The sequence below is a fragment of the Gymnodraco acuticeps genome, unplaced genomic scaffold (assembly GCF_902827175.1).
Source record: "Gymnodraco acuticeps unplaced genomic scaffold, fGymAcu1.1, whole genome shotgun sequence".
NCBI classification, from domain to species: Eukaryota; Metazoa; Chordata; class Actinopteri; order Perciformes; family Bathydraconidae; genus Gymnodraco; species Gymnodraco acuticeps.
In genome coordinates this window covers 558134-580157 of record NW_022990023.1, presented here as the reverse complement: position 1 = coordinate 580157, position 22024 = coordinate 558134, and the positions used below count along the sequence as shown (strand labels likewise).

The 22024-nt window shown below is 40.0% G+C and overlaps 1 protein-coding gene across 1 annotated transcript in view; it reads right to left on the bottom strand.

Moving 5' to 3' along the window:
• Positions 1-347: 347 nt before the first annotated feature.
• The window catches only part of nhlrc2 (NHL repeat containing 2), a 24020-nt gene continuing 2343 nt past the window's right edge, over positions 348-22024 (bottom strand). The window contains exons 2-12 of the mRNA XM_034214437.1: positions 19774-19926; positions 16508-16557; positions 15479-15884; positions 12615-12736; positions 12400-12529; positions 9675-9768; positions 8683-8914; positions 5363-5485; positions 4998-5207; positions 4610-4814; positions 348-2333 (exon numbers count right to left, since the gene is read on the bottom strand). Coding sequence (XP_034070328.1) covers positions 2071-2333; positions 4610-4814; positions 4998-5207; positions 5363-5485; positions 8683-8914; positions 9675-9768; positions 12400-12529; positions 12615-12736; positions 15479-15884; positions 16508-16557; positions 19774-19926 — 1988 coding nt within the window. The 3' untranslated portion in view covers positions 348-2070. The remainder of the gene's footprint in view (positions 2334-4609; positions 4815-4997; positions 5208-5362; positions 5486-8682; positions 8915-9674; positions 9769-12399; positions 12530-12614; positions 12737-15478; positions 15885-16507; positions 16558-19773; positions 19927-22024) is intronic.

Here is a 22024-nt window from a genome sequence, read left to right as displayed (position 1 = left end):
GAATGTGCTGCTTCTGGAGGAAAAAAAAAACGAGACAAATGTGAGGTATTTACCATATTTTGTAAACAGGAAGTCTCTCTCCTGAGGTTGTGACCATTTAGGAGTGACCGAGCTCATTAGTGAAGCTTTTGGTCCTATCTCACATAGCAGAGCTGCTTTAAATATAAATGTTCAGTGTTGTCATGCTATGTGACCAGATACTCATTACTCAAACGCTTGAAATATCTGACATGACAATCATTTGTATGGAATTGCAGCAAAAATAATGAGTTTACTCTCAAAGTGCAGCATTAAGAGAATAGAAGGAATCAAGGGAGAGTTTGAAAACAATATCAAGACACTCAATGCCCACAAGCAGCTAGTCAAGCTCATTGTTGTTTATTAAAAAACGCCATAGGGATAGAACAGCTGAGCTATAATCTTTCACAGTTCATTAGAAATAAATATCTGGTGGGAATAAAACCTTTTCCCATTAAAGAGGTGGGTTTTATTGCTTTTGATACAGTTTAGGTTATCTCATTCCCACCATCCTTTCAGTAACCAGCTTTTTTGTAAGGCACTTCCAAACCAAATAAAAACATTCCTACAATGACAATTATGTTGTGAGACATGATGACAGAAATGCTCACCCAAGCACTCTCAGAGCCTCTTCTGACAACAGCTCATAAATTAGAAAACCAGTAAGGGAAAATGACATTATTAAGTTACTGTACGCTACACAACAGGAAGCACAGTGTGTTACGGTAAAGCATACTTCTCTTTCTGGTTGTGTTCCCTTTTATGGAGGGGATACGAAGCGGATAAATGCTTGTTAGAGAGATTTTAAGATGTTTTTCTTAATTCAATATCCTTCAAAGCGCACAAGCAGCAGTTACTCGGTGTCATAAGTTCACCAGTTATCAAAAACAGGCACTTTTCTTTCTTAGATAACTTAAGCAAAAGGGCTCCTTGTGTTGTGAATAATTGCAATAATAAGTATAATCAGTGGAGAGGAGATAGGAAAAAGCTTTAACATACATATGTGTGAACTTTGTAAAGTACAAGTGACATTCAGTAGACAAATGTTTACGCAAGATGTATTAGAGCGCCTGAAGGCACCATCAAGCTGACTGACTGTAAACTAAAGCAACCACACACAGACATGGAAATATATTATTCAATTAGAAATAGCAGAAACTTGTTTAATACCCTGAAGTTTCTAATATATTATTAATGATGGTATTTACTTGAGTCCCTGCAAGTAATTCTTTCATCACCCTCAAAAGATCTTTCTTGAAGCAGAATGAGAATCTACTTTGGAATTATGAATGAATCTAAAAGAAAAAGCTCCTTTAATGTTTGCGAGAATGTACGTTTGTGTTTTATGTTTGAACAGAAGGCATCTAATTTGTATTTGCCAGAATTTATGCTTACATTTATTTGGAATGTAAACCGTCTACTCTTTGAATTTCGCATCTGGTGGATCAGGTGAAAATATCAAGCTAATTACAGGCTTCTTCTTTGCTATGTGAGGAAGTATTTTGAATCCTCCATCATGAAATGTTACTCTTTTTATATGTCTAGACACCACTGACACAATCATCACCACCTGCTGATTAAATATTCTTAATACGTTGCAAATTAAATCCACAGGATATATTTTACTCTCTGCATTAATGTAGTCCTGTAACAGTGTTTTATATAACAGAACATGTTGGCAGTTTTCTTACAGTAGCCTAGTACAGCCTGTCCTTGTAGGAATTTTTGCATAAACAAACCTAATTATTTAGGCAGCAGTTGTATTTGCTGTCCTTAATAACATGCCTGGGGGTGTAACTATTTGCATTCCTACCAATAACTGTCACTCACAGCACTGATGCATTATGTTTCTTAGAGGGGGCTTCGGAGTAGTTTCAATTGAAATTCAGATGAAAATAAGGTTTGTATCACATTCTCTTAAAAAGTGACATTCATTGTTTTCTTCTAGAACAATGAACTCAAAAGGGTGTTGGGCTGGATGCAGCTGAAGTGAAAACTGACCACATGGAGTGTTGATTTTGTCACTATTGTGAATAAAACATGTAAGAGGTTTTAGAAAACATGAGCCAACGCCACAGTGATTTCCTCCTCTTTGGGATCGGCACTTATTTGAAGGGGCTGGGTGAAGCAGGCTGCTTTCATCATACAAGTTGTACCTGTCTCCATACAGTAGAACACCCAAACACTCAGAGTGAGGTTAGGGTGGCTGTTCAAGTCCTTTATAACTGCTGGAAGTTTGGTTGAGATGGAGAGCGGCTTCGACAGATCCATGATGTCACCGGTGACCACAGGTTCGTCTAGCAGCCACTCGTTACCTGGGAAAACAGGAAGGACACTTTTGTAATCCCAATGCTCTCATGGGGACAAAACCAACAGTCAACAACAATCAAGCTAATCAAGTAACGGATAAAGTGCCCACAAAACTAGGCTAGTTGTCTTTAGCTTAAAGCTAGTTGTCTTTATGCTAATATTAAGCAGGTATTATGCCAACATTTGAGCAAATATTAACTTATTAGCAATAGAAGAAATCAAAAGTATTGGATAAAGTCAGATGTTAAACTGATTGCGCACCACAGTCATTAGGATACATCCTCTGGGGACCATGAATATCATTAAATAATACGCAATATGATATATGTCCGTGTTTACCAAAACGGTAGACCAAATGACAATGAAGGTCGAAAAATCGATTCTTATTTTCACAATGTGCCATGTTCTTAAAGGGCGGATGTACATTATTTAATAATTATTTTACTGGGCAAGGTGCACATTGTGTACTTGAGTCTCCAGACTGAGCACAAATGGATTATTTTTACAAGATCGCCCTCACAAAACCCCACTGAATCAGAGGCAGTGAGGGAGAGGACATACATTTATTGAAACACAGGCTTTATTTTTAGCATCAGAACACACATCTGAAGAGACATGCCGACTGAATGATGAATGAAAGTTGAAAAGGGAATGCTAGAACTCGGACTGTGAGAAAATATTATGCCAGAGAAACCGTCAAATCCATGCCAGCGGTGATTAATGAAGCTGATGCCTAACATAAGGTCCCAGGGTAGCTATTTCTAAAAAGCCACTAAAAAACAATTTAAATCCGCCGTGCACTTTCAACTTGATCCATTAAAATTCCTGCCACTGCTCTGATCTGATCGACGTAAGTCTAGACCGGGTATAATCGGACAGCGGGGGGGGGGGGATCGAGTAACATAGCCTGGAAGCTAATTATGTGAACCAAGGCATGTCGTCTTATCGAAATGTTCTAAAAATAACCCTCTGATATCGCTGACTGCATGCTGCGACGCTCACAATGACAGAAACATTTTTCGCTTCAAACCTAATGAACAGGCTATCACCGCTCACTAACATGATGTCTAAAAATCCCTTCAGCTTTAGACTACTGGCTGAATGTTGAAAAAAAAACCTTTTCAATTGTTTTAAGCTATAGAAATCAGATATTACATTTCACATGCCATGCAAAACCTCACTTTGAGTCCCTGACTGATCTAAATATTCCTCCATCCCCCAGCTGAGAACTTTTAATCCCAGGCGTGGGCCGGCAGAGTGAGAATTACTTTCTGTACAGTGAACACAACATGAGGGTTTAAGCATCATTCACTTCCAGTGTTTTCTGACAGAACCATGGATCATAGACCAAAATAAAGCCGAGAAGGAGAGGTTGAGAGGCTCCTATTCAGAACAGGGTTGTTAGAGCAGAGTTTGGGTTAAAAATGTATGAATCATGCCTTGCACGAACGCACTTTCATTAAAACAGCAAATGTAAGTATGGGAATGGGATTTGTTGGTGTTTACTGTTATTTTCTTGATTAATTCAAACCACTGCCCCTCAATATCACCTTTGCAGCAAGTCTTTTTCAAATCCAGCTGCCTTTGATGAATTGACTGCCTGATAAACCCCTCCCCTGAACAGTAGTCGTCCAATCATAGCTTAGCAACTGCAACCAGGAACAGCAGGCTTTGAGTCTCTCTGCATGTTGAAGCAGTGTGCTGCAGTAAAAGCCTGGACTTGGTATCAAAATAAATTGCATTCATTTGTCTGTGTCTTTACAAAACCAAAAGCTCATATACATACTCAACATAATATTCAAACTTTAGCATGTCAAGCTAACTAGGTTACTACAACAGTACCACTAAAGCCTCATCTGTAATTTCACTTTATACTCTTCCTCTATAATCCAAGGCTTTCATGCTCCTTTATTTCCATGTCTTCTACGTAGAAAGCCTCAGTGTTTTAGCGTGAGATCATGTATGAAGCCAGTCAATTCATTTTGAAAACCCTTTCTCACTTTCTTCACGAGTCAGCTTTTTTAACCAACTCATAGAAATGATGTTTTAAACTAGCTGACAGTTGTGTCGATAATTGAGAGGAGTGCCTTTGTCAGCATATGGATGAAATCAATAACCCATTGTTTCTAATGCGAGTAGTGTTACATTTACTATGGACATTTGACAGGCGCAGCAAATGTAACAGAGTAAGGTCAAGTCGCCTTTAACGGATAAATGGAGAAGTACTTAAACGGGAATATACATTTGACATGCATGACATTAGTAACAGCGATTGTCCTACCCTCAGCTGAGAGAGTCCAGCAACTGGGGGCGTCCTCGGTGATTTTGGTTCCTTCTGGAAGCGTCAGAGTGAGCGAAATGACGAGAGTCTGGCCAGCTGACACGACCACTGGTGGCATTTCCTTCCTGGCGGCCGATTTCGGCAGCGTAGGAGCTCTTGTGGGCTTTGATGGTACTGAGTCAGTGCAGTCTGTAGAGATGGGGAACTGGAAGAAGAGACATTTGGATGTTTCGATTAAAGAACAAAGAGAAAGTTATTGGCACTAGTGGAGCCCTTTCTCTGTAACCTTTTATCCAGACTCCTCTAGCTTTAAGGGTAGATTAATCACACGCATGTGGACAAAATCAAAAGAGCTTGAGTCTGGAAGGGAGCTTTTTTTCATACACACCAGTGAAACAGTCTTGGAGGACAGGTCCAGCACTTTGATTTGGTGGTTGTTGGTATCTGCCACATAGAGGATTTTGCCGTTGTCCCCCACGCAGATTCCTCCAGGTTCATTGAAGCAGGATGTGTTAAACTCGGGGCCCGCAGTATCTGCAGCCTCTCCAGTCCCTGCTAACGTGCTACACTGCTTTGTCTTTGGATCCACCACCTTGATCTAAACAAAAGGACACAGACACCAAAGGTCATGCATTGATGTTTCCTGTCTGGATCGAAAAGATTTGTCCATTCAACATCCCTAAAGGAAAGCATTACAACAACCAAAGCATGGCTCCAGCTTTGAACTACAGCCTTGTGACATGCAACAGTTACCTTGTGGTTGTAGGAGTCGGCCACATAGAGCAGGCTTTGTTCAGGAGACCAGGCCACACCGAGAGGATGCTGCAGCTTGGCGTCCACTCCTTTGCCGTCTAGATCCCCGAAAGCAAAAAGGTTCTGGTTCAGGAGAGATCAAAACAAAGATATGAAAACACAAAAAACACCCAAGCGGTAACTTGTGACCTGACGGTATGTGTAAATTCAACATTGGTCGAAGAACAAAGTGTTCTTTCTAATTTATTTAAAACCTTTTAGGAAAAGAATAAAGAAGCTTTTTAACCGTTGAGATAAAGAGCTTTCTTCTGAAAATCCAAGACGAAACCTTTAAAAATAATTGTGTAGTATTTCATTATTTGAAAAAGGTTTATAAATCATTCATACAGCAACAGATTCAAAATAGTAAATACTCCACATTTGTAAGAAATACCAGAATCACCTTTAACAAATGGCCGGATTAAGTGAAAACTGTCCTGTTGTCTTGTTTCAGGGATAAAGGTCCTAAACAGATAAATGAATTACTTTGTGAAATAAACAGCTTTTGATTGATCTCAGCTGTATAAACAGAAGAACATCTGACTCTCCCAGAGGTCACTCAACAATGGCTGCTGAGAGGGAGATTGCAACCTAACTTTCTTGAGCACTTGCTTTCTTAACATTTATGAGAATTCACGATAGGTTTTATTTTCCTTTACTGTTTTGATTTGATAGAAAACAATGGCAGCTAAAAAGAAAACTGAATCTTAAGAGAAATGTGTTTGTTATGAAGTCAGCAGGACTGTGACCTCTGGGTCAGCTTGGGATGCAGCTGCTGGTGAAGGAAGTGTTCAAATTGAGACAGAAAAACTGGGAAAAGTACTGCTTGATAAGCACGGAAACACAACACGTTGCTCATACAAAGATTTCTACTGATCGAGACTTTGAGCTTATAAATGCATACAAATACAGGCATTGTAAAAGCTTAGGCTATGAAAGGAAACACTGATATCAAAAACCAAAAATGTGCATACAGACATTTTGATTGCTATACTATTATTATAAAACATGTTCCTTCCATCTGGTCCATTATGGCTTTGTATTGCAGCACACACAGGTGGGTATAAAGCAGAGGAGTTCTCTCAAGAGAAATCAGAGGAAAACAGATGTTCAGATTGTCATTGATCCACAAACAAAGCTTTGAACCTGTCCCTGTTTGAAAGTCCAAATTGAACTTTTCAGAAATAGGAACATTGTATCTGAACTTTAACTCTCACAAAAGAGCTGCAGCTTCGAAAAACATTCTCCTCGCCTTCTGCAGAGCCGAACATTATGTCGAGATGATGAATGGGGTTAAGAAAGGATGTAAGCCCGCTCTTTACAGAAACACTGAATCGGACTGACTTATCTAAAACCAGGTATTGTGCCGGTCTCAGCACTGAGGTGTAAAAATCTCCTGTGAGCTGAAACTACGCTGGTGACACCTTGCCAAGCTGCAAAAGCAAGTGCAGCCAACACCTGCACTCTGTGGTCGTGTCATTTAAGAAAAACACATTTTTCATTTATTCTTCATATTTTACCAGGGAAGTAACTACATCATATTTACAATGGCATGTCTCCTGTATGTTAGTTAAATAGATTTTGCCCCTTTAACTTTGCTAAACTAAATATGAATTTGATTTATTTGGTCGTTAAACTTTTACTGCCGGATTATATATATGGTTCTGTAAATGTGTCAGTTGGTTTTCAGGTGAACAAGCGAGCAAACACTTTTGTTCTCCCTCGAGGCCATGCCTTATTTAAAGAAACCTTTTTCCTTCCAGACTTTATATTGAGCAACTGTAAACAAACTACGTTAATTATTGTTTATGACTGTCCAGTTAATCACTCCTGGGTCTCCAGGGTTACCACCAGGTTCAGAGCTCTTGGGTCTTTCCAAGAATAAACCGGTGTGTGACTTCAGGAGAACGGTGAGGACCTGAAAGTTCAATCCAAGAATCGTCTTGAGGCGTTGTTTCAGTCACAAACAAGGGTGGCTGTGTTTTTTAATCAATATTTTCTATCTTCTTAGAAATGGCCCTGAGTCCTTGTGCTTGCCTGGGAGTGATCCAAATCTTGGTGCAACCTTTTTTGCTTCATAATTGCCAAAGTGTTTCTATGGCTGTATGTCTATGTAGTTTATCATTGTGAAGGTTAGGGTCATATTGTCATTAAAGGTACAGCATGAGAGGTAATTCTGTTCTTGCAATCTGCTTTGGATTTCTTAACTAATGTGCATGGCATCCTCGAAGATATTATTAGATAGCTAATTACATTTTTACACAAATAGGAAGAAAACACTATGTAAAAGATAATTTATGGACATTAAATTAACAAAAAAGGCAAACTTCATTTCAGCCACTTGGGATTCATTTTGTCCTTGTTCTCTGTGGCTGGTTTGTATAAATGTAATATTCATAAATCACCATAATATAAGTCATGATGTAAACTAAAAAGGTATCTCGTAGAAAAGAGATAAGGTAGGAAAAAAGGCCTCGTGATAAGAATAGAAAGGATTTAACAAATCACGAGGAATTGGTTAAAAGATAATAACTCAATTAAATCACAATGGAAGAATGTTGTCAATTAAATGCGCTGGAATAGATAACCATGAGAATTACGAACCAAGTCCATATCTTTGATGAAAGATGGGAAAAATGGGTAAATGATAGAACACAAAACATGTATAATGACCAGGTGGACAATTAATGTACGCATGAGTATTAATGTTGTACCCAATATGTGTAAAGTATATCTAATAAGTTAATATCAATGTGTTTTATTTCCCTTTCTTAACCTGATTTGTCAATTGTTATGTAGTTAATGTATGTATTTAAAAAAGGTAGGGTAGGTAAGAATGGAGAAACCAGCTCGAGTGCACTAAAATTGGAAAATACACAACCGGAAAAAATCTGCTACTTCCTTACTGAGCCCCTCCTCCAACATACACGAACGCGCACATGACCAATGAGGGCACGAGATAAGTTTGTGCACGAGATGGAAGGCTGACAGGCAGGTAGGCCATCCAGTTACTTTAGCCGGGCCGGCTCAGATGATTGGTCGTGCTTTTTACAGTACTACGGCTTCCACAGATGACATTTTTTAATGGATTTATTGTCAAAGCATTTAATTTATTCATTGCTATCGGATGTTAAGAGCATTCCATGGAATATAACAAAAAGTGTTTCTGAATTGAATTACCTACCCCACCTTTAAGTGCTAATTTGAATATGTATGCCTTGTAATGAAATACCAAATGCAAATAAAAAATAAGAAATCATCAGCATCATGTTGACACCCACCAGTGGATCCCTCTCCCCCCCGACCAGCATCTTGACGGCTCCGTCCTTCAGGGCCAGCGTGCGGATGGAGGAGCTCTCACTGTCGGCCACGTACAGGCAGCTCCAGGGCTCCTCGGGGGCCGCAGCCAGGCCTGAAGGTTGGGCGAAGCCGGCCTTGTGCGGGTATGCGTTGTTCCGGTTCTCCTCGCTGCCGCTGCCGGCCCACCGGACGCACGTCCCCACCTTGGACTCACTTTTAACAACGTAAAAATGGAAGAGAATGACAAAACACCTCAATACATTTTACAAAGCTACCTCTTTTAATATCTGCACAGCCTTCCACTTTTAACACTACTGCACATATTTAATTTGTATTCCATTTTATTTAATAATACATGGGATTTGTATAGCGCTTTTCCTAATGCTCAAAGATGCTTTACATAAAATCTGAACAGAAATAAGACAAAAAACATAAACAATAGTCCAATAATATAACAATTTATACGAGTATTCATCTGTTTGCAACTCAACAATTATATACATATTCCAATTACTTGTATATAGATGCTTTGTATTTACTTGCACTATTTTAGCGGTTTATTGTGTTGCACTGTTGGAGGAGTCTGTGACCTAAGATTTTGATTGACATAACTACACTGTAGCTATGAACAAATGACAATAAAAGCCTTGAATCTATTTGGTCATATTATACTGTGCGTATCTTTTTTTGTAAATGTAAATATTTCTCTATATCTTATTGTTATAATCGTTTTTTTTTTTTTAAATCGCTTTCCTTACAATGTATCATCTTTGATTTTATTTATGTAAGCACCATATACACCAAGGGACATTCCTCCTAACTGTGAAACTACTTGGCAATAAACCTGTTTCTGATTGCCGGATATATATGGAGTTCATTTAATCTTTTGAATGAATGTTGTTTGCTATTCTGAGAGGATATTTATTAGTGGCTGCTGCCAGGCGGCCATGATGGTCATGCACCAGTCTCTCACCTTCCTTTTGGCAGTTTCCCATCATCCAGGAACAAAGCCCAGATCTGGTGGGTCCCTGCCATCGCTATCCACAGCACGTTATCCTCAGATCCGCCTACACATACACACAAAAACACATCATCAATGTTAGTGTAGCACTCCGATTCAGAAGGTGTAGGGTCCTCTTGATTTGGTTGATTTATTTATCCATACACATGGCGAATAAATCATGAATATGCAATGAGGGTTTGGACTGACTCTCAGAGGACAGTGTTAGTGGAGTTAAAGGTCCGATATCAAACGCTCAGACCATGTGGTGATCATCCATCAAGCTGCACACAATGTGACCATGACTGATTACCTCTGGCTTACAGTCTGAGTGCAATGAGAATATAATTGGCTATAAAATATCTAGAATTACGGCTTTAAATTCAAAGGACTATGATAAATATTTGAAAGAGCGTACTTACGAAATGTACAGTACACGCCACGGGCTGAATAAACAACTCTGTAGACGTTCATCTTTTGTTTGATTTAGGAAAGTACACAAAGTCTGGACATGCTTACATTGAACTACAACTGTCAGCTGATACAACACCACAGACTTAGAGAAGACACCTAATGGTTAACAAATATTAACCTGAGGCTAGAAAGTTGTAAGATGTGCAGATGATTATCATGTTTAAGTAAATGTCAGTTTAAATCCCTTAGAATTTTTACTTTCTCCAATTGAAAGCTTTTTTTTCTGTTAATTGTTATAGAAGTCTTGATTTGTTACAATTTAAACTGCATTTTTAACAAATAAATACCTAAATAACAGAGGGTGTGGTGTGCTCACAAAGTAAAGGGTGCAAGGAAGTTTATTCAAATTTTGGAATACGATTAAACTTAATGACTCAAATATAAATAAAGCTTAAGTTGTGCATAATAACTTTCTCAACATTTCCAAATTATTCTAGCTTGTGCTTGTGTGTGTTGGAAGTCTGCTGGTCTGTCAGTTCTTTGCTGACTGATTAGCCCTGAAGGCAACACAAGACATGCACTTTCATTCACAGACAAAAGGTCTGAGAGATTCAAAAGCTTCTGCTTTGATGAAACAAAACACAAAATGATTAAGTAGGAACAAACTCTGAACGCCCAAGGCAAAAATAATAAAGGCATTTAGGGACTGAGCTTAGGTTTCTGAAGAAGTGGAGCTCTTATACTGAACTCCGGTTCAAGCTCCGTGTTAGAGCTTTTCAGGTTCAGAACCGGTTCTTCGGTTTAGCTCTGGCTCTTTTCACACCGCCCAGAGTCCGACTGGTAATGCGTCATTGCGTCATCGTTTGCGTCATGACCACAGTCTATGGTCATGACGTAACCGTTTGCGTGCCTGCTTCATAAAGCCAAACCGCGCGGATGAAATCAGTTGCATTCATTTCTTATGGCTCTATCTGCAGCTTTTCCGGAGTCATTTCTGTGGTTTAGACTATATTCTTATAAAAAAGTGTACTCGTGTCAATAAAGGTTTTTTTAAAACGCAACTGCAACTACGCAACTGCTTCCGAGGTCGGTCTTATTTCTTAAGGTGGACTGAACCATGAGTGTGGAGTAACGTTGTATCTTTCATTTAAATGAACTGTAAGTAACCTTCACCCAGGTATGTAACAGCTGTTCTCAAATGAACACGTGAAGTAAAGTTGAATATTTATAGTTTTATAGATTTATAATGAGAGGTGATCAACGTGAATGCTCAGGTTCCACCTTAACACGCAGACACGTTGCTTCACCATGAGCAGAAACCTATATACAGTCTATGGCAGAAACTCTGAAACTCTTGTTAAGTTTCTCCATCGTTGTGTACAAACCATAGACTGTATATATAAAGGTACAAACTGGATAAAACGCGGGCTTTTTGTTGTTGTTCAGGAGTTGATCATGTCTCAGCCCCCGCCTCGACGTAAGCGTGACGTATGCGGTGCTTTTGCTCTGGCCCGGACAATTTGTTGGTGCTTGAAACGAACCGGATTCCGGAGCTAGAGGACTTCATGACAATAGGAAATAAATTGTCAGCTACTTTAAAGTTGTTTCCGACTTGCATAGTTTCAACTTATTATTGGTTTCTCTCCTCAAAATGAGTCAGTCAAACCATCTATATAGATTTTACAAAAAGGTTTACAGAGTATCCCTCATAAATGAGATTCTATTGATTAAAAAGTTATTCTAATAACTTAACTTGCCTTTTCGATTCTCCCTAAACAATTTATGCACTGATAAGTATCAATAAATTACGAAGGGCCCATTTTATACAGGCTGGATCTTTGTAACCGATTGAAGCCTCCACATCAATCAGAATAGCTTTACTGAAGGTGGATCATATATAATATTTATACAATGTCATTTTGTTTTACTTAAAACATATTGTTATTCATACGCTTTTGATTTGTATGCACTTTATGTAAACTATCCCTCCAAAGGTGTGAATTGACACCCCAATCTTTTGTGTGAGATATGGTCACTTCCTGTTTGTAATAGACGCATCCTTTCCCGTTACTTAAATCTTAGTAAACTGTCACCTGCCAAATGTTAACCCCCAAAGATATGCGAGACAGAAGGGTCAGCTTGACCTTTCTCTTGCTATAAAGGATTATTGATTGTTTTGCGGCATGAAGAAAGTCAAGAACGACATGAGAGCAAAAGCATGCACGGAGGGGAAGATAATGAGATGCTGGAAATGTTTCGCATCAAGTCTGACCACGAGACTCACCGGCGGTCCCGAGGGTCACATCCCAGGGAGAGCTGATGGGCTGGTGGGCTCCCAGCCCCCCCCCCTCTTTGTCTGTGCCTTGAGCACCCACTCCAGCAAGAGTGCTGACTCTTCCCTCCAACAGGTCAATCTGCAACACAGACAAAGGTGTTAACATCAAGTGATGTTGAATTTATGAATAAATGGTTATTTAAAGAGGTAGTTTGGAGTGCTACCTTTCTGATCAGGTGGTTTTCAGTGTCGGCCACGTATAAAGTGTCCCCTTTAATGGCCACGCCCTGAGGGGAGTTAAAGGAAGCTTCAGACAAGTCGCCATCTTGTCTCCCACTTTTAGGCCCTGGGAAAGAAATGAGAGTCCAATCAATGTTACATTTTCACTACTCTTCCCCACTTATATAGGTCATATTGAGCCCTGGAGTTTAATCTTTTTTCAGTATGTTATGCATAAAAGCCTTTTTCTTTGCCAAGTTGTAAATGCTGAAACATTTTAACACCTAGGTGTATATCTGAAGAGATGGATAAGGCTTTAGAGCTTTGATGGGAAATGTGTGAATCTTAAAAGCTTTATACGAGGTGTTCTGGCATTCAACATGTATCTGTAGTCCTATGTGCAATTTGAAATGTTACGCAGCAACAGCAGTTTTAATTATTCCTTACATATCGAATTAAAATAAATCCCTTTCAGTTAGCACTTTTCTATCTCCCCTGCATAAACTTTAAGGTAAAGGAAACATGTTTTTTTTATTCTTAATACAAAGGATATGTACAGGCATACTTGCCCTTTTACAGCTGGAGCAAGGGTGGCCTTTCATGTAACAATTGATGAAAACATTGACTAAATCATTTCTAAAGTATGTATCTATCTATCAAATGTAATAAGTATATCTTTAAATGATCTTTTTATGCAAATATAAATGTTAGAAATTCCCTGTTACTGTGTGCGAATAGGGATGAGTGGTGTCAACATCCACAAATATTACAAACAAATCCTGCATTTTCCCCCCTCATTTTGTCCACACTTAGGTCCGTGCCAGTTCCCAGCATGCACTGGTCCCTGTTGTTGCCAACCTCTCTGTTGGCAGGGGTCAGTCTACCATGAAGCTCCTCTGAGGGCTGTTGGGGCGTGTGAGTAATCTCAAAATCTCAATGAGGCCTTAATATTGTTTTTGTACAGATTATTTACTAATTTTCACAAAGCAAAAACAATATTAATTTTGTATCCACAACTGAAATAAATAAGCACATATTATAATATAAAGATGCCCCTAAAATGCACATCTTACTATTATTTTTTTAACACTTTTTTTTGCCTTTATGTATTTATTATAGATAGAGGTCAGATGGAACGGTACGTGGGAAAGGAGGACATTCAACAAACACTTAAGGTTGGATTCGAACCCTCGCCGCGGCAATATTCCACACATAGTGAAAACGTTTTAAATGAATTTTTTGCAAACGTGTTAAAAATAATCAAATGAAATATCACATAAGTATTCACACCCTTTGCTATGACACTGAAAATTGAGCTCAAGTGCATCCCGTTTCCACTGATCATCCTTGATATGTTTCTATAACTTGTTTGGAGTCCACCTGTGGTCAATTAAATAGATTGGACATGACTTGGAAAGGAACACACCTGTCTCTATAAGGTCCCACAGTTGACAGTGCATATCAGAGCACAAACCAAGTCATGAGGTTCAAGGAATTGACTGTAGACCTCAGAGACAGGATTGTATCAAGGCACAGATAAATGTCTGCAGCACTGAAGGTCCCAAGGAGCACAGTGGTCTCCATCATTTGCAAATGGAAAATGTTTGAAACCACCAGGGCTCTTCCTAGAGCTTGCTGCCCAAACCAAAGTGAGCATCGGGGGAGAAGGACCTTAGTCAGAGAGGTGACCAAGAACCCGATGGTCACTCTGACAGAGCTCCAGTGTTCCTCTGTGGAGATGAGAGAACCTTCCAGAAGGACAACCATCTCTGCAGCACTCCACCAATCAGGCCTTTATGGTAGAGTGGCCAGAAGGAAGCCACTCCTCAGTAAAAGGCACATGAAAGCCCACATGGAGCACCTAGAGGACTCTCAGACCATGAGAAAAACAAATTGTCTTGTCTGATGAAACCAAAATGAATCTCTTTGGCCTGAATGCCAAGCATCATGTCTGGAGGAAACCAGACCTGGCCAATACCATCCCTACAGTGAAGCATGGTGGTGGCAGCATCATGCTGTGGGGATATTTTTCAGCGGCAGGAACTGGGAGACTAGTCAGGATCAAGGGAACGATGAATGCAGCAATGTACAGGGAGATCCTTGATGAAAACCTGCTCCAGAGCGCTCTGGACCTCAGACTGGGGCGAAGGTTCACCTTTCAACAGGACAACGACCCTAAGCACGCAGCCAAGATAACAAAGGAGTGGCGTCGGGACAAGTCTGTGAATGTCCTCGAGTGCCTCAGCCAGAGCCCAGACTTGAACCGGATTGAATATCTCTGGAGAGATCTGAAAATGGCTGTGCACCGACGCTCCCCATCCAAGCTGATGGAGCTTGAGACGATCTGCAAAGAAGAATGGGAGAAACTGCCCAAAGGAAGGTGTGCCAAGCTTGTAGCATCATACTCAAGAAGACTTGAGGCCGTAATTGCTGCCAAAGGTGCTTCAACAATGTATAACGAGCAAAGGGTGTGAATACTTGTGTTTGTGATATTTGAGTTTTTTATTTTTAATTCATTTGCAACAATTATTTTAAAACTTTTTTCACTTTGTCATTATGGGGTATTGTGTCTCGAATGATGAGAAAACTAATTAATTTAATTAATTTTGAAATACAGCTGTAACATAACAAAATGTGGAAAAAGTGAAGGGGTATGAATACTTTCCGGATGCACTGTATGGTCCGCCTGCTCTAACATTTCAGCTATTTGGGCAACCACAAGTTAGTATTTATTGCAATAAAAACCCACTGCACTAACTCAGGAACTGTCTCATTGCCAACTGATCAATTCCTTAATGGACATCTTGTGATCCCACTAAACCAACTAATTTAAACCTAATGAACTGCATATCTCTTCCCTACTCCTTACCTCCAATGACACGTAACAGCTCTCCGGTGGAGGACACCACCAGAACCCGGTGATGCCCAGTGTCTGCTATGGCCAGTATTTTCCTGCTGTTGTCTACGGCGACCTTTCCAGGAAAAGACAGCATGCTGGGGGGCAGGGAGTCCCGGTACAGCTTGATGCCCACTGTGTGTGTCTTCAGCAGACCCTGAGCCCCGTAGTGACGGAGGGCGAGGTCAGTGAAGAGCGTCAGCCTGTCGCGGTGGCCCTCGCCCACCAGGGAGAAGAGCAAGTTGCCCCGGGGACCCAGGAGGACCAGGGTGGGCCAGCAGGACACCTCCAGGTCATGCCACAGGCGCGCCTCGCTGTCGTTCACTACCGGGTGGCGGATGTCATAGCGAAGCACAGCGCTGAGGACGTTGTCGAGGACCTGTAAAAAGGATCGAGCAGGCATGAAAAATGAGCTGTAAATCTGTTGCTGAAAATAAGGGCTATTCTTTAATAATTCAGGGTATTTTTTGTCATCGATTAAACTGCCAGGAGTCCAAAGTGACATTGAAGTCCTTGTTTCACCTGACAAAAAGCCCCAAACTGAAATATGTACACTGTTATTTATGAAATAAAAGTATCAGTGGCATAAGATAAGAAGTTCTTTATTGATCCCAATTTGTGATTTACTTTGCGTTGCAGCAGCATAAAAAGACATGGCATTGTACATACAAATTAAAAGACTAGATATAAACATTCCAAAACATCTCAATGCAAATAAAATAGCATTAAAAAAAAAAGTAGAAAATATACATGTTGAATTACAAATGCACAGCAACTGGCCAAAGCTTAATGAAGAACAGAAAATAAACATATAGTCCCATGAGGCTTAAGAAGTTCTCACAATGTTTTCTAGTCTATAATCCTATTAAAAAAAAAGTAGGCTTCATGAGGCCATCATACTTAAAATGCCCCATTATCTTGATATTATTCTATTAAAAACGAGGCATAAGCAGAAAAGCCTACCCACAGGTCAAAATGACCATGAACAATGAAAACACTTACCTTTTCATTGGGGAATTTTGCTGAGTGCACACCAACAATTACCAATCCGTCTGAAAAGGGGATTAAACAGAAAGAGAGACAAAAATAAAACGGTCAAATATAACGGTGCAGTAAGTGGTTCGACTGAAATAACTCTCACAATCACAGCTAGTAGTTTTGGAATACATTGTCAGGATTTTAGTCGTTCTTTTTCCTCAAAAAGAAGCACAAAGTCTGTCAGTTTGTATGTTTGCGTGACAGTAACTTAAAGAAAAAAGGTCAAAAAGACGCAAACCTCATACGCAGATGCATGTGTCGAAAATAATTGAGGAGAAGCAGAGAAACTAATGAGTTTATCAAATGAAAACCAACAGTCTTGCTTTGTTATCAAGTCAGTGACCCTCCAACATAATAATAGGTTGATCTCAGTGACGCTCTTTGAAATGTTTCAGCGTCTGGGAAATTGTGTTTCTCAGTAGTGCTTGAAGATTACCACTATTAGTACAAACAATGAGAACAATTAGCCAGAACTACTGCCTTTTTGACACTTGGACCATAAAGATGAAGGTTTTAAATGTTATGCAACAGAATAGCCTCAAACTATGAAAAAAACCCATTATTGTGAAGCTCCTTTGATCACTCTTGTTGTTTCTAAAAAGATTACAAAACAGATGTCTTGATTCTGAATTCAACTTAACTCAATCAGTGTGGGACTTTCTATTGAACACAGTCACTCTTGTAACCATGTCCAACCTGAGGCATTATGCAACAACAAAGGGTATAATTGCTTTATATTCACTGTGGAAAATGAAATGAATAATTAAGCTGAGACAAAACAATTAGTGAGTTTCCACAACTATCACAATCTTGTTTCTCTACTTTATTTAAAGCACTCGGAAATAAAAGAGTGTATTTTTATATATAACTTTTTTCCACAACACCACAGTGGAAATAAAGTGTACAAAAGCCCTTTTCCATAAACTCACATCACTGAGCCACCCTCAACAACCTTAAGACTCGCAGAGGATTTCATCACCCATGGCCTCTGCCAAGCAGTACAGCAGCAGCACAGATTGCAGTGACGATGGGTGGGTGGTTTGTTTGGGGGGTAGGGGGGTATGGGGTCTGTGGGAGTGACTGTTCAGGGTGGCTCTCACACCTCACTGACCAGAGCAGCAAACAGAATGTACCCACATCAGTGCCAAAGATAAGGCGAGTGCGATAGTGTGTGGTGGCGGTGCGGTGTATGTGCTCTGCGTATTAAGAGCTGCACAGCTTCCTCAGATGATCCCGTAAAGGGCCAGCAGGATGTGATGCTTTACATGGAGTGGCTATATAAAGAACCAAACGGTGAACTACAGCAGGGTACAATTATGGGCCCTGTGAGCGCCAACTCGGAAATATTTTTAGTTACTGTCTCTTCACAGTTTAGATAAGGGCCCTCGGGCGCTTGAGAGAGAACTTGATGCAGTGCAGCTTCTCAGCCTCAGTGAACGTACACATGTTCCCGTGACGAAGCATGACACATAATAAGATTGACACCAAATTGAATCGTGTTCCCTTCAGTCTCTCAGCCCAATGCTGATTTCTTGTTCATTATTGGATAATCAGGTAAGGGAGAAATGTGATATGAAAGCTTTACCAATGAGCATGTTCTTACTTACTTTGACTACTCCACCCATTCATATAAAGAGCCAATTATAATTTTGTATTAGCCCGAACTTGATATACAGTTGCAAGAAAAAGTATGTGAACCCTTTGGATTCTCCACACATAGCGTTGTGTGTTCCTTCCAAACAACTCAACTTTGGTTTCATCTGTCCACAGAATATTTTGCCAGTAGTGCTGTGGAACATTCAGGTGCTCTTTTGCAAACTTCAAACGTGCAGCAATGTTTTTTCTGGACAGCAGTGGCTTCCTCCGTGGTGTCCTCCCATGAACTCCATTCTTGTTCAGTGTTTTACGTATCGTAGATTCGTCAACAGAGATGTTAGCATGTGCCAGAGATTTCTTTAAGTCTCTAGCTGACACTCTAGGATTCTTCTTCACCTCATTGAGTATTCTGCGCTGTGCTCTTGCAGTCATCTTTACAGGACGGCCACTCCTAGGGAGAGTAGCAACAGTGCTGAACTTTCTCCATTTATAGACAATTTGTCTTACCGTGGACTGATGACCATCAAGGCTTTTAGAGATACTTTTGTAACCCTTTCCAGCTTTATGCAAGTCAACAATTCTTAATCGTAGGTCTTGTGAGAGCTCTTTTGTGCGAGGCATGGTTCACATCTGGCAATGCTTCTTAAGAATAGCAAATTCAAAACTGGTGTGTATTTTTTATAGGGCAGGGCAGCTTTAACCAACACCTCCAATCTCGTCTCATTGATTGGACTCCAGGTTGGCTGACTCCTGACTCCAATTAGCTCTTGAAGAAGTCTTTAGCCTAGGGGTTCACATACTTTTTCTTGCAACTGTAGCTATGGTTTAACAATAATTTCTTAGTTTCTATTCACATGGCACAGATACATTGACCCCTCTAGGTAAGCTGCTAGCCTCAAGCCGTGCTACAGATGTCTGGTAATCCCCTCTCTTTAACTCCACACTCTCAGATATTTCTCATTTCCACTTTATCAGATTTCTCGTAGTTCCCTTTGAAGCCACTAAAGGCTTATTACTTTAAAATCACATCAAGGAGACACAGTTTTTACCGATTGCCTTGATCCTGCATTACCATGAACATGAATACTGTAGTTAATCCCATGCAGACTGTGTTGGTGTAATTATACATTAAAGCAATGCTTAAAACTACATGACAACGCATTTTTATGAAACTACTGAGCATTTCTTTAGTTTGGTCTTCTTGGGATGAGTGTCACACACAATGTATAGAAGTCAAAGTAATGAGGGATGGAAAAAAGGTGGTTATCTTTAGTATTTTTCATTAAATTGGGATGTGAGAAAGGAAATCCAAATACACAAATAATAGAAGGAAAAAGGACAAACATTGAGACAGTTCTTCCATCTGACTAATGGCGTACATCAACCTGACCAACTGTGCTTGCCAAGGTGCCCTGTAACAACAGACTTCACATGAATATGAAAAAAGAAATCCCTCATTATCATAATCTAACTCATAAATACACTGGCACATCATTTGTTATGGGCATATGTGCATAATTTCAAATCATGGTAGAGGATGATGAGAAGTCTACTGGGGAGGATCGTCCTATATTCCCACATCAGTGAAATGGAATATTTGAATAACAGCAGTCAAAGCCAGTGCTAGTCCGTACCTTTGGCCGAGTGCTTCTCCTCCAGCTGGTGCAGGTCAGGCAGGATGTGCATGCAGTTGATGCAGCAGTAGGTGAAGAAGTCCAGCAGCACCACTTTCCCATCCAGCTCCTTGTTCAGAGACAGAGGGCCCTCCGTGTTCAGCCATTCCAAGCCTGGAGGAAATCACAGAGTAGAAAATGATGCTGTCAAACTATTCATTATGTTTAGTCACAGACCCGGCAATTTGATGGCTCAAAGCAATGACTTGGAAACGCTTACAGATTCAGCCGTGAAGGTATTAATGCTTTCAAGTCATTCCTGTAGATTCTTTTTTTCTTTTTTTTTTTACAAGTAATCAAATACACTGAAGATTGTGTATGATAACATTTGTCACACTTGACTCACATGCATGTGATTAATACATTTGCTTTTATATTTTGAAAACATACTGAACCTCACAATCCAGCCTTAAATACTTGGAAATATAAATTAAAAAAAATGTATCCTCCACATAAACTATTTAAACTTATTGTATTGTCTTTGTTTAACTTCAGCTTTGCGATATGTCCTTTCAAAGAACCTTAGTTTCAATATCACCTGAAGGAAACGATATAACAGCCATACGTTTTTATTTATTCTATTTACTTTTACAAACACTTTCTTTTATTAAAGTGAACAACAATGGTGTTTTGCAGTGTTGTTGTGTAAGGTAACCATGTTGAGCCTTATTTTAACAACACTTTATATCCCAAATAAGCAATATATATATATATATATATATATATATATATATATATATATATATATATATATTAGTGCTGTCAAAATTATCGCGTTAACGGCGGTAATTAATTTTTTGAATTAATTGCGTTAAAATATTTAACGCATTTAACGAATGTGCAGAATGGCCCGCCCCATACGTGCCACCAGTGGCAGCGCCAGGGCCAGGGTATGGCTGGGGTAGGCTACACCCATACCAAGAAATGGCTTAGCCCCACCATGAAAAATGATGTTAAAGTAAGCTAAATAAAGTCTGCCAACTCGCGCGGAGTAAATTGCACAGACAGCAGTTAGTAAGATTGATTTCAGTAGCCACGGTTTTGAAAACTTTTGTCACGTAGTGATCGTCTTCTCAACAGAACATCTTTGATAACGGCGTGGTGTTGTTGCAGGAAGTCCCGACGGAGAATACTTTTGCTGTAGTACAGGGGTGCACATAACTGGTACGCAGGTTATGTGCGTAATCTCTCTGAAATGCGTACCGTCACTTGTGTCACAAAGCGCATTTGCGTACCGACGTACTTGTGAAGCTTTAGATCACCGGACGACAGAGTCCGTCTCCGTGTGCACAGACAGGGCTGCTGTTAACGTCGGTCTGTACAACGGAATTGTGCCAAAACTAAGCCAACCGGCTGCGGAGGGAGACTCCCCCCCCTTCACTGGAGAACTGCGCTAAAACAGCTGATCACAACGTTCACACTGTGTGGTCACGAAGTACTCCACTAGCCGCCGCCCCCCCCCCCCCCCCCCTCTGTCGACTTTCCTGAAGTACTCCCCCGTTGATAGAAATCAACACGTAATGAATTAAGACCCCACGGTTTGATGATTGATAGGTGCAGGGTCGGCTCTAGAACAACTTGAATGGGGGGGAAATCATTTACCAAGGGGGGGCACACACTGCCGTCAACAACCAACACACAAACACCAACTTCAATTTAAAAAAACATGCTGTAAAGTCTATTGTCTTTCACACACATTGCAGGGGTGTAGTGCTATTGTATAGTGCACCTATGACTTGTGCATACATGCACGGTTGTGGCACGACCACCAAAACAGAAACATATAAGGACAGAGGGTGTCGTTTTCTCATACTGATATTCTGCACAAACTGTGCTGTTGTATTTGCTGTAAAGTGTCTTTACTGTAGGTTATTTTTGTATTATACTGTATATACAGCACTTTGGCTCGACCAAAAATCGTTGAAAAATGTGCTATATAAATAAAACTTGATTTGATTTGATATGGACATAGACCATCATATAAAAAGTGTGCAAATGTATTTAGTATCCTATACATGTGAACATGTTTTAGGTGGGAGTGGACCTAACCTCCTCTCGGAGGGTCTGGGGGCATGCTCCCCCGGGAAGATTATTTTTAAAATATTGAAGTTAAATGCATCAATCTGGTGCACTTTGAGAGCAAAGTGAAGAGATCTATGGATAGCCTACATCTCTCAGCATCCATATGAAACAGAACTGTACACAGATTTAC